General features: G+C 34.0%; 2 protein-coding genes across 2 annotated transcripts; both read right to left on the reverse strand.

The window, feature by feature from the left end:
• Nucleotides 1-1,050: 1,050 nt before the first annotated feature.
• On the reverse strand, nucleotides 1,051-2,601 carry LOC130962569 (low affinity inorganic phosphate transporter 1-like). The gene has a single exon (XM_057888767.1). The coding sequence runs from the start codon at nucleotides 2,599-2,601 to the stop codon at nucleotides 1,051-1,053; it is 1,551 nt and encodes a 516-aa protein (XP_057744750.1).
• Nucleotides 2,602-9,708: 7,107 nt separating this feature from the next.
• Nucleotides 9,709-10,200, reverse strand: LOC130962570 (uncharacterized). The gene has a single exon (XM_057888768.1). The coding sequence runs from the start codon at nucleotides 10,198-10,200 to the stop codon at nucleotides 9,709-9,711; it is 492 nt and encodes a 163-aa protein (XP_057744751.1).
• Between the last annotated feature and the right edge of the window lie 4,311 nt (nucleotides 10,201-14,511).

Consider the following 14,511-nt stretch of genomic DNA (forward strand, 5'->3'; position numbering starts at 1 on the left):
TCTAAGAAAAAAATAGCAACAAATCAACACAAAAATAGCAACTCAATTTATTAGTGAATTCGGCGTGGTGACGGAGGCGAGAGGCACGACGATGGTGAGCCGAGGTGAGAGACAGAGAGCTTTGGGGTTGGGATACCATTTTGGAAAGTGAGAAAGTGAGAGTGAGGGAGCTGGGGAGGGGTAGGGTGGATTCAGATAGTTTAGTAAAATTTTTGTCATTTTCAAATGATTAAATTACACAGTTGATCCCCATACTTTCACTAAAATTACAAATTAGTCCTTATTGCAAATATGTGCAGGTCACATGTTCAAAATAGAGAATATTCTAAGAATATTCTGTTAAATCAAACACTTTTTGAACAGCGGGGACTAAATTACAAATTTTAATTATCTTTAGGGACTCAATTACAAATTTTTATAATTAAGTTCAATCATTTTTTTTCTTTTTATGCCTCTTTTTCTTTTTTTTCTAAACTAAAATTTCAATCCCTTAATTTGACTAAACTAACTTAGATGAACTTAATTACTGAAATAATTTGATCATATAACATTGCCATTTATGAAATACAAAAATAAGATATATATATATATATATATATATATATATATATATATATGACTTTTATTTAATAATAATTGAATATATCATAAAAAAGTAATTTATTTTTTATTTTAAAAAAAATTGGATAGAATATATATATATATATAATTTTTCTACTCACTTTTTTAAATCTATAATAATTAATAATTAAAATTAGAGGAATACTGGATAAATAATGACTATCTTAAACAACATGAATAACTATCAATCAAATAAAAATACACTACACTTTTAAATTATTCACTTAAATCTTAATATTAAAATAATCATTTGTATAAAATGAATATTTAATATATCTATTATTCATATTGTTTAATATTTTTATTATGTATGTGTAGTACTTTTCCTTAAAACAAAGACTCCATGATGTACTATAGCACCGTCTTAAAATGACATAGTAAAAGCTAATAAACAATGGATGTACAAGATTCATAATTATTAATTAAAGCTTAAACAACATTATTATCCACAGCTTGTTGGTCCCCCTCAGCCTCACCAGACATTTCTTCTAGAGATTTTCCTTTGGATTCAGGAACCAAGAATGTGAAGAAGAAGCCACAGACGTTAACGACAGCCATGATGATAAGGGTGTTCCTGATGCCAATTCCGTTCTCAGCGTAAACAAATCCAAAAGCACCAACCATAGCTCCAGCTTTGCCTGCAGCTGCTGAGATGCCATGACATGTTGATCTGAGCCTAGCAGGGAAGATCTCGGCAGGGACCACAAAAGTGGTGGCATTGGGTCCAAAGTTGGCGAAGAAGAACGTCAATGAATACATGACAACAAAGCCAATTTGGTTTCCCTCCAAAGTCCAATGATGATAAGGTATTGCCAATGCAAACATGAAAACTGTCATGAAGAAGAACCCCATCAACTGAATGGAAAACCTCCCCACCCTATCAATGAGTGCCACCGTGAACCAGTAACCGGGAACAGTGCTGCACAATGCAATCAAAGTCTGTGCTCTGGCAATCTTGTAAACCTCTTCAATTGCGTTCATTGTCTTCGCGGGTGGGATCCAACCGATGGCAGTGAAGATATCTTTCTGGAACAGATTCTGGCTGTAGTAAGCAATATCCAAAAGGAACCAAGTTATGGCGGTTCCAACAAGGTGAAGCCCATGCCGCTTAACAAACTCTCTCGAGAACAATCCAAAATCGTTGCCTCCTCCTGTTTCTTGCTGCTCAATCTTCTCTTCCTCTGCTTCAATCACAACCTCAAGAACCTTGGACATGTCCGAAGCTGCTTGCTTTGCGTTCTTCGCCACCAAGGCCGTGTACCTTGCTGTCTCCGGCATCTTCATCCTCCAATAGTACGTCGCAAGAGCGGGAAGCGCGCCAAACATCAAGATTATCCTCCAAACGTAATCGGCTTCTGGCACGGTGGACCCCACGTGGTCGAACTGAAACGCCAGAGCAGGGTACAGTCCCTTGAAAATGGACGAAACTATGATCGCAACCATGCCACCTGCAAGGATTCCAAATCCCTGCATGGCAAAGACCGCCGCGATGAATGCTCCACGTGTCTTCTTGTTGGCGTACTCAGACATAATGGTTGCAGAGAGAGGATAGTCGCCGCCGATCCCAAACCCAAGCCAGAACCTAAAGAAGCAAAGAGTGACTATAACAGATTTAGGGTCTTTTCCAAAGGAGAGTCCGGAGGCAAGGGAACAAATAACCATGAGCATGAGTGTCATTCCGTAGACACGCTTCCTTCCCATCTTGTCGCCCAGCCAACCGAAGAATAGTTGGCCGGCCAGGGTGCCGCAGAATGCAACGCCATTGATGGCAGAGGAGACGTTGGACGGAAGAGAACCCGGGTTATCGGAGCCATCGTAGTAGTACAAGCGGCCAAGGAGCTTGGTAACAAGAGAGATGCAGAAGAGGTCATAGGCATCGGTAAAGAAACCCATCCCAGCAATCACAATGGCCGTGAAGTGGTACCATTGTGTCTTTGCAACATCCAATGCGTTCAGCACCTGCAATTGTTCCTTGGCCATCTTCTTCTGATCAGTAAGAAGTGAATGAGGGAAACAAACACAAGTGATGAAGAAAGATATATATAGTGGTGTTGTGTTTTTATTTTATTTTTATTTATTATCTTATCTTTTTTTAAAGTAAAATTTATTTTGTTTATCTTTTTTTAATAGTTATACTTATCTTTTTTAAAAGAATTATTTAAAGATTTTAATTATTTTATTTTATTTTAAAATTTAAAATTAATTTAATAATTAATATAAATAGATAGTATTATTTTTCATAAAACAACAACAATAATTTTTTTTATTCTTTCATAATTTTATTAAGAAAAAGTCTAGGGGTAGTAACTTTTGTATTTTTTGGCCAGCACTTAACCATAAAAATAAAAGTGAATGATCTCCCACCATTAGATATCATCTCACACCATTAAAAACACTATTGATAGCCGATTGATGGTTATAAAACACCAAAATTGTTGACTCCTAATATTCCTCTCTTATTAATATATACAAAAAAAAGTCTAGGTGTCACACTGCCTTCCAGCAACAACAATAGCAATCAAAGATCAACCTCAAGACACAGGACAAAATTTTTTTCTGATGTGGAAGGTCAGACTAGGCTGCAACCACAGAGCATACTAAGAATAAATCCCACCGAACCGAAGCTCTGGAACCAGCAATTCTATTGAATTTTAGCCAACATGTAACTAATAGAAAAATGTGAGCCATTGAATAAAATCTCACACCAATCTTACACTATCAAATCATTATTGATGGCTAATTAATGACTAACAATCACAAAAGTTCCTGACCCTAGCATTACTCTATACAAAATGTGCACAAAATATTTTATCGAATTGGATCTTCCTAACCAGAGCTCTTAACAAGGGATCATATATAATATAATTTTTAAACTTAAAAAAAAATTACTACAAAAGCATTAAAAGTTAAAGTTATGGATTTTCGATAAAAGTTTTCTAGTAAATTTAGAAATGAAAGAGATTTAACTTAATCTATATTTCTATTCACTAAAATTTGTTGTAATTAAATATTATGCCTCTTTTCAATTTTTAGATCAACATATAGAATAAAAACTCTTCTTTTATTAAAAAAACGAATAAAGTATTAAAATTGACAAAAAAAATTATAACGCTGATAAATTTAATTATAGAAGAATTAAAATTAATTTATAATTAGGGACAAATTTGTAATATTTTTTTATATTCAATCTGCAATTTACAAATATAATTTGATCTGCAAGATGATCGGATTTAATCCGCATTCTAATAGAATTAGATCACAGATATTACATCTATATTTGCACAAAATAATAAATAAATAAATAATATATGTTGTTAATAATTATAATTCATATATGTTGTATTATTTTATTTTTATTATTTAAAAAAATTAATTTAATAATATTTTAGAAATAAACATGTTTAAAAGAGTTGAAAAAAAGACTTTATTAGAGTGAAAAACGAGCTTTTTTAACTTTTCTTTTATAGAAATAACTTTTTTTATTATTTTTTATTTTGTAGTTATATCCGATATCTGAATATAAAAAGTGTAAATATTGGATTTGGTCCAATCCGATAAGTTTAGTGCAGATCACATTAAGATTTTAGTCATAAGATTTTAGTCATATTCGATTCCATTCACAAGTTACCTCTCTAAGATTAAGGATGAGATAGGATTTGAGTTGTGAGTGATTAGGTTAGGTTAGAGGAGTAATTTAGGAAATTTTTTATAGTTTGAATAATTTTATTTATCAAGTCAAGAACTAATGCGTCGCAGATCGGACCGGACCGGCCGGTTCGACCGAAAAACCGGTGAACCGGTAATCTGGCCGGTTCGGTTAGTCATTTGGACCGGATCCGCAATTAAACCGGTCAACGGTGGTCAAACCCGTTGAAAACCGGCCGGTTCGCACCCATCTTCCAATAGACCCGCGCGGGTCCACGGTACACCCGCGCGTCGCCGTACCATGGTAGAAGCTCCTGTCCAAATTACCTCAAAAATGAGGGATGCAGGATTCGAACCCAGGGAAGCCAGCAAACACGCCCCTCATCCTACCACTGCGCCAGAGTGTATCTCAGTATAATGAATGACAAAAATTAAATATATAATAAACTATAACTGAATTTTCATGTTTTTTTATCCTTTTAAATATGGATTCACATAGTAACAACACATAGTATATAAATATATTAATATATTAATATTGATTGTGTTATATTTTTTTTTGTTCATTAAATTGAGAAAGTATTTTGTATTAGTGACTAATTTATTATCTCATTTTGCACCATAAATTATATATAAGAATTGATATTTGATTGTTATTAATATATTTTTGAAAATATGTATTTAATTTTTAATTTTATTTCTATAATAGTATAATAAATATAAATTAATTAATAAATTATTGAAAATTAAAAATAATAGTTATTTTTATATAAAAACAAAATAAAAATATCTATAATAGAGTAAAAATAATAAAATATTTATTGTTCTTATTCCATATTATTTTAAAATAGCTTGAAATTCTTAAAATGTTAGTAAAAATATGTATTTTAAATTTTAATTTTACATTTTTAACTATTTTTTATTTTTATTTATATAGGACCGAGTCAACCGGTTCAACCAATGACCCACCGGTTGAACCAATGACCCAGTGATCCAGTAACCTGACCGGTTCGATCACCGGTTCGATTCTAACAACTATGATTTATAGAATTCTTATTATTTCTCTCTATATGAATTTTTTTTATTGTTTATTATTTATACTTTTTATTAATTTTTTATTTGACATTATATATTTTTATAGTTGTGATTTTTGTGTATTATATTTATTATTATTATTTTTTTATAATAGAATTTATTAATCCCATTAGATAAAATAAATTAAACAAAAAAAATTAACCATAAATAATAATAATAATAGTTAAAAATTATGACGTACTAAAAAAAGTACTAAGAGTACTAAAAATATACTATATAAAAAATATATAAAAAAAGTATAAAAAAATTAAATATGTATAAAAAAATAACATTATAATTTAATATCATGTCCTTATCTAAGAGTGATTTTAACTAAGTTTATCCAAACAATATTTATTTTAGAGAAAGTATGGGGACTAGCAGATTTTGTGGTTTTTAGTCATCAATTAGCCATCAATGATATTTTTAAAGGTGTGAGATTGCATCTAATGATGTAAAATCATTCAATTTTCTTTTGATGATTAAGTGTTGACCAGAATTTAACAAAAAGTGCTGCCCCCTAGCACTCTTTTTTATTTTATCAAAATCAATTTTGGTATAAAATTGACAAACATAAATCATGTTGACACAAACTTATTTCTACCCAAAATCAATTTTATAAAATCACTTTTATTCAAACTCCAGTTTGACAAACCACAATCCAAACACACACTAAACAATCCAACTTAATTTACAAGTTAGTTTTTATTAGTGTTAAAAGGTTTGTTTGGGCGCCATTCTAAAAAAAGATCTTTTTTTAAATGACATTTTTTTAAAAGATCTTTTACAAAAATAAGAGTAATTTTATGTTTGTAATCTCATGTACGTAAAAAGATTTTTTTTATTTATTAATTGTATTTGGGTAAAATAAGATAAAAATACTTTTTTGTTAATTTATTATGTGAAAAATATCTTTTTTAAGAAAAAATTTAAAAAAAAATATGTAAATTATAACTTCTCAAAAAAGATATTTTTTAATTTTTTTAGTACTTTTATTTTTATTATTAAAAATTTGCCAAACATATTAAAAAATAAAAAAATATTTTTTTAATCTATTTTTTTATCAATTTAATAGCACTCAAAATAAGCACGTAATCTTTGATGGTCAATTTTAATAGTTTACTAATAAAACACCATTTTTATTTTGCTAGCAAAACTTTATGTTATTAACTTTGAATTTAATTTTGATGCATAGTGTAAAGTAATTTTATACATGTATTTAATTATATAAAAGATTTAATTTTTAAATTTTGATATCAAAAAATAAATTTTTAATTTAAAAATATGTAATTAAGACGAGATTAATGAATGATTTAAAGTTAAAAATAAATACATATCAATATAGTTAAAAATAAATAAATAAACGTCGATTTATTCTTAATCCTCCAAGTATATAGTTACCATACTAAATATGTGCATATAATTCGGCTAAATTTAAACCTTCTTTTGAACTAACTAATATTCACATGAATTACATATCAATATATTTTTAATATTTTAAAATAAATTAATTTTTTTCAAAAAAAAATTTATTTTGATAGCATAATATTTAATCAAATTTATTCAAAAACTAAACTTTATAAAATACATAGATATGATAAGTTAAATTATTACTAATTTTCTTACGTAACAAAATAAAAAAAATTACATAATTCTTGAAAGGAATAAAATCTTAAATATGCCTTTTCAAAACTAGAGAACCATTGTAACACCCTACCACGATAAGCTTTACGCTTAAGTCGTAAAATAGAGGTGGTGTGGTATTATGACCTCTAAAATAAAATGAGTACATATAATAGCAGAAGAATTATAATATGCTAGGAGCCTTGAAGAATAGAGGAAATAAAAATCGCGAAATGAAAGCGCAACGCTCAAGGAACGAGTTAACTTGCGTGCTAAGAAAACCATAACTATTGAACATAAGATAACAGAAGTAGGAATAGAGTACCAAAGGTACAAAATAACAAGCTCCTAACTTAGCCTACGAAGTCAAGACTGGCTGGAGAATATTTACATATATATACATACATATCCAAAACCCAAAAGTACATATACACAATTATGTCTCTCCATAAACCTCTAAGAGGATAAAAAAAAACAAGTTATGCGGAGAGAAAGCCAACACACACACACACACACATCATAGAATAACAAAATAACCTAATAACCACTCCGCCTCAAGAGTCCAGACGCCAAACGAGACGCCTCTCGACCTGCATCTGAAAAACAACAACATAGTCCGGTTCTCAATATGGTAAAGGTGCCACACACATAATATATAAAGTCCTGGAAATGCCAGAAGCAATCCTAGAACACCGACACTCAGATTATAGAGCTTAAAGTATTAAATAGGAGCCATAAAAGGTGGTTTTCTAAAAGTATCTAAACCTAACTTAACTTAACCTTAAATATAAGTCACACACTGCCATTCCTCCATACCTCTAACTCCGTCATGCATTTCACAGACATATAAATAAATAAAGACAAGCACAAGAAGGTTACAAGTACTGTAGGTAACAAATATACATTTAACATGGCAAGTACATTTAGGCACACCCAGTTAAAGCACAAACAAGTAATTCAAGTAATATGCATATGATGCATGCCTATCCTATGGCTGATGAGGCTCATCTGTCAGTTATCCAGCCAATCCAACAAGTCTGAATTGAACTTAGATTGTCCCCCGACGTGCATCCCCAAGAGTCTATGCATAGCTTTATCTCAAATAATCAATATTGCTCAATGGGGGTAACATTCCCGGGAATTTATATAATGCCTGGTCACACTTACGTCGTAGGGTCAACAGAGTATCGAGTTTTCTACCTGGTACACGTGGTGGCAAGCCACGACACTTTATCCAGAGAATCTCATATCTCAGGTCATTCAAATTCATAAGCCATGTAAATAGTTCAATTATAATTCATCAACATCCACATCATTCTCAATCGCATCTCATTCATCATCATCATACATCAATCATATTCAATCCTTATCCTTCAATATCACACCTCCCATTCCGTCCATCAATTGTTCCAATTCAAAACATAATTCATTCTTTTCTAAAACATGCTCATTTTCTTAATAACTCTAAATCAAACCATATAACCTTTGAATTTAAATCTTTTTAAATAATCATATAAACAAAATCTCTAATTTTTATAAAATTTCGGCAGCATCTCCTCTAAAACTCAGACTTTGTCACCCTTTTCGGGTCCAAACCTGCATTCTTTTCAATTCAACATACCCTTCCTCATCATCATAACAGTCACCACAATACATCTACCTCAAATCAACAATTATACTCATACAATATTCAAATCCAACAACCAAAATTCAACTAAGGATCATAGTTCACAAATCCTAGGCTTTTAACACAAAATACCTCATTATCATAACAACCTCCACAATAGTTATACCTCAAATCAATAATTCACCAAATCACCAGTTAATCAACAAGCACCAAACCAACCATATTCATCAACAGGATACTAAGTATTAAATATACATATGCAATCCAACTTATCCTATGGTCATCTAGCATAAGTTTTCACAGAACGTTATATATTAAATGCAAGAAACCTAAACCATACCTTAGCCGATTCCCAAGTATTATTCCAAGACAATTTTCCTAAAAGAACGCAGCCCTCAAAACCTCAACTAATCCGCTTCCTCTAAGTTCCAGTATTCACAATTTCGAGCTCCAATTATTTATTCACAACCTAATAAATATTTATAACACATATATATCCAATTTAATACTCAAAGTTCAAATTCAACGAAATTAAAATATAATTATGGTATCCTTACCTTACCCAAGCTTCACATAAGCAAGAGTAAATATTTTTCTCAAGCTAATTGGATCCTAAAATATCAAAGAGTAAAGAAATTCAATATCTCCACCAAATTCTCCAAAAATTGGGGATGAAGAGGTTGAGATGAAATAGTACATTACCTATGAAATTGTTTCGGTAGAAACGTAGAGTTCGACGCGGTGAACGCGTGGCCGCAAACGGTGTGGCGATCAAAGCTCGGACGGAGGAGTTACGTCAGTTGGAATTTCACCATAAGGTTACGGGATTCCTTTCTCTCCTTTCCCCTGTAACTTCAACGTTGCTGAAATGGGGAAGAGGAGGACGTGGGTCCTTTTAAAAAGCTGGGCCGGTTCGGCCCACTCGGTCTAATCTTGACCAATTTCTTCGAAATTAGTGTCAAAATTCTCGTTTTGATGAGCTCTATCCTAATTTGATATAATATTCGCGTTTCTAATTTTCTTTATTAAAAACTAATTTATTGACTAATTATCTACTAATTTAACCGGGGTTTACATCCTACCCACATAATAAAGAATTTTGCCCTCAAAATTCAAATTCAGTTACCTGAAAAGAGATGTGGGTAGTCCTTCTGCATATCCGATTCGAGTTTCCAAGTATGTTCCTCAATACCAGCTCGACTCCAGGCTACTTTTACTAATGATATTTCCTTCCCGCGTAATCGTTTAATACTAGTATCATCAATCCTCACTGGAATTACTGAAAGTGTTAGATCTTCTCTTATTTGGATTGGTTCCAGTTCTAGAACATGACTTACGTCAGGAGTATACTTCCAAAGCTGTGACACATGAAACACATCGTGCAAATTCGAAAGATACGGCGGTAAACCAATTCTATAAGCAACTGGCCCAATTATCTTCAGGATCTCAAATGGTCTAATATAAAGGGGATTTAGTTTCTTAGTCTTAATAGCTCTTCCCACTCCAGTGGTTGGTGTTACCTTTAGAAAGACATGTTTTCCTTCTTCAAGCTCCAAAGGCTTCCGCCTTTGGTCTGCATAACTCTTCTGATGGCTTTGGGCTATAAGCATTCAACTACGAATCTTCTTTATCTATTTAGTGGTTTCAGCTATCATCTCAGGTCCTAACAAACTTCTTTCTCCAGTTTCATACCAACACAGCGGAGATTGACATTTCTTGCCATACAAAGCCTTATATGGAGTCATTTCGATGCTCGCATGATAGCTATTATTATAAGCAAATTCCACTAATGGCATACACTGATCCCAGCTCGCCGGCTGGTCCAAAACACAAGCCATTAGCATATCCTCTAAGGTCTGAATAGTTCTCTCTGACTGACCATCTGTCTGAGGGTGATATGCAGTACTCAAACTTAACTGAGTCCCAAATGCACACTGAAAAGCTTTCCAGAACCTTGATGTAAAACGAGGATCCCTACCAGATATAATGATAGAAGGTACGCCATGTAACCTGACAATCTCTTTAATATACATTCGAGCTAATTCTTCCATTATACAACTTATTCGAATAGGAAGAAAGTGAGCTGATTTCGTCATTCGATCCACAACCACCCAAATAGCATCATAACCAGACCGGGTTATAGGCAAACCTATCACAAAATCCATTGCGATATTCTTCCATTTCTATTATGGAATCTCTAAAGGCTGAAGGGTCCCTGATGGTCTCTAATGCTCAATCTTAACCTTCTGACACGTTAAACATTTAGATACATGCAATGCCACATCATTATTCTTCATACCTGGCCACCAAAACATCGCTTTCAGATCTTGATACATTTTGGTACTCCCTGGATGAATTGAGAATCCGCTCTTATGAGCTTCCTTTAAGATACTCTGTCGCAGGTCTCCAACATCTGGCACAATAATCCGGTTCTTGAACCTCCATAAACCATCCTGACCTTCAAACACTCTTCAGTGTTTTCCTTGTTCAACTGTTTGCAGTACCTTACGTAACGCTTCACTATCTCGATGAGCCTTCAGAAGTTTTGATTTAAAATCACTTGAAATCTACAATTGACTCAGACACAAAATTCCAGATTCTTCTCTAATTTCCAAATTCAAACCTTGAAATGCCTTCAATAACTCTTCCTCCCGTAGCATCATACAAGCTTCATATAAAGATTTCCGACTCAAGGCGTCCGCCACAACGTTCGCTTTTCCTGGATGATAATTCAATTCAAAATCATAATCTTTCAGAAGCTCCATCCACCTCCTCTGACGCATATTCAACTATCTCAGCTCAAAAAGATACTTCAAACTCTTATTGTCTGAGAAAACATGAAACTTAATGCCATAAAGATAATGCCTCCAAATCTTTAAAGCAAACACAATAGCAGCAAGTTCCAAATCATGTGTCGGGTAGTTCATCTCATGTGGCCTTAACTGCAGTGAGGCGTATGCTACAACATTCTGGTGCTGCATCAGAACGCACCCTAAACCTTCAACGATGCATCACAGTACACTTTAAACGGTTCACTTGGCTTAGGCAACACCAACACGGGTGTAGTAGTCAACCTATACTTCAATGCTTGAAAACTCTCCTCACACTCCAGAGTCCAGATAAAAGGCGTATCCTTCCTAGTCAACTCAGTTAAAGATAAAGCGAGCTGTGAAAATTCCTTAATGAATCTGCGATAATACCCCGCCAAACCTAAGAAACTCTTGATCTCTATCACTGAAGTTGGTCGCTCCCAATTCATCACTACTTCAACCTAAGCAGGATCCACAGCTATTCCCTGCTTACTCACCACGTGACCGAGAAACTTCACTTCATTCTTCTAGAACTCGCATTTAGATAACATAGCATATAACTTTCTGTCTCTCAGAATTTGCAGCACAGTTTACAAATGATCAGCATGCTCATCTTCAGTCTTAGAGTAAACAAGAATATCATCAATAAACAAATTTGTCCAGATACGGTCGAAAAATTCTGTTCATATAATCCATAAATACTGCCGGGATATTAGTTAACCCGAAAGGCATCACTGTATACTCGTAATGGCCATAACGCGTCTTGAAAGCAATTTTCAGAATATCCTCATCTCTGACCCTTATCTAATGATACCCGGATCGTAAATCAATCTTAGAAAACACACCAGCACCCTGTAACTGATCCATTAGATCATCGATTCTAGGCAACGGATATTTATTCTTCACAGTGATCTTATTCAATTGTCGATAATCGATACACAACTGCATACTCCCATCCTTCTTCTTTACCAGTAACACTGGCGCTCCCCACAGAGAAACACTTAGTTGGATAAAATGCTTACCCAACAGATCTTCCAGCTGAGCCTTCAGTTCAGCTATTTCTAAAGGTGACATCCTATAAGGAGTAATCGAAATCGGACCGACTCCAGGCACCAACTCAATTGCGAATTCCACTTCCCAGTTAGGTGGAAATTCATTATTATCATCCGGAAACACATCTGGAAATTCACATACAACTGGAATCTGCTCTAAACTCTGATCCTTACCTGATACTCCCACAGTTATTAACATAATACCCTGACATTCAGTTCTAGAATAGTTTACTATCATAGAATTCAAATAGTAACTACTCACCACAACCGGTGCTTCTGACCCTTTTGGCATAAACTGTACTGACTTCTCAGAACAATCAAGCAAAATATGATTCTTAGATAACCAATCTAATCCCAAGAAGAGATCAAGACCAGTCATAAGCAAACAAATCAAATCATAACCTAAAACCACCATTCTCAATCCTAACTCATTGGCCTTTTCAAATGCAATAAATGAATGAGTTGTTCTTGAATCAAATAAAGCATTTAAGATTTTACCAGCCATTTCACAATTACCTCTAATCAGTGTCTCAGATCTCTCAGCACCTACTGTAGAAGTAGTGTATACTCTCCCCGACTGCTGCACCCTACCAGTCTCATACTTCTTCTTCTCCGAGCAATTAGTGGCCATATGCCCGGGCTGTCCACAGGAATAGCGTACTCTAATTCCCAATCTGCACGGAACTTCAGGGTGATACTTTACGTACCTCAGACAATTCAGATCCTGCTATGGCTGCTTCCCAAACCTTTTTCCTTGACTAACATTAATAGTCGGCCTTCTGTAATTACATTGACCCTGAGTCTGCTGCAGAACAAAATATCCACGCTTGAAATTCCTACCTCTTGGAGCAAAGTTCCTCTCTGAAGGCCTCTGAAAAGGCACCCTCAAACTTCCTTTCTCTGCTGCCGCCTTTCTCACACAATCTTCAGCCACCCTACTCTTATTCACCAATTCAGAAAATACTATGATCTCCTTTGGGGCAACGAAGCTCGGAATATCACTTCGAAGACCTCTCCCTTGATTTAATACACTTCCATTCAGCAAAATCTTCTGGTGCACTTTGACAGATACAATAAAAATGACATAACTCCTCAAACCTGCTAGTATACTCAGCAACAGTCATCTGTCCCTGTTTTAACTACATTAATTCAAGTTTCTTGGCGTTTCTGGCTGAATTAGGAAAGTACTTCTTATAGAATTCTGTCCAGAAAACCTCCCAAGGAATCGCAACACCATCAGGCTGCAGGATACGTCGGGTTTCTTGCCACCAATACTGAACTTCACCTTGCAACTGATAAGTTCCGAATTCAACCCATTACTCCTCAGGAACCTGTTGGGCCTGCAATGCTCGTTCCAGAGTCTGAATCCAATTATCTGTATCAGTGGGATTTGAGGTTCTCCTAAAAGTCAGAGGGTAAACTTTCAGAAATGTAGCAAGTGTCATAGGGCCGTCCTCATCATTATTGTTCCCATGATTACCCTGATTTATCTGATTACTCAGTGCCTCAGTTGTTGCCTGCATAGCTGCAGCCATATTTTCCAGGGCAGCCATAAAGTCTACTGTATCAGTCCCTGTGGGGGCAACAGTAACGGTGCCTATCCTACCTCTACCTCGCCCGCGACCGTGTCTGCGAGTCGACATCTGGTCCTTATACACACTAAACAAGTGATATTAAGTTTATCAGTCTTAATATCGCAGGTCTAATGCTTTAAGTTCCAAATGCATGCTAACAAACGTTTATGCTATATATATCAGTCAGATATCCTAATAGCATATATATATATATATATATATATATATATATATATATATATATATATACAGAGAATGCACAGAAGCACAATCAGTCTGTTTTTCAGGCTCTATAGGAACGAACTACTCTGATACCATAATGTAACTCCTTACCACACTAAGCTTTACGCTTAAGTCGTAAAACAGAGGTGGTGTGGTATTACGACCTATAAAATAAAATGAGTACATATAATAGCAGAAGAATTATAATATGCTAGGAGCCTTGAAGAATAGAGGAAATAAAAATTGCGAAATGAAAGCACAAC

This window comes from Arachis stenosperma, chromosome 2 (assembly GCF_014773155.1).
Source record: "Arachis stenosperma cultivar V10309 chromosome 2, arast.V10309.gnm1.PFL2, whole genome shotgun sequence".
In the NCBI taxonomy this organism is placed as follows: domain Eukaryota; kingdom Viridiplantae; phylum Streptophyta; class Magnoliopsida; order Fabales; family Fabaceae; genus Arachis; species Arachis stenosperma.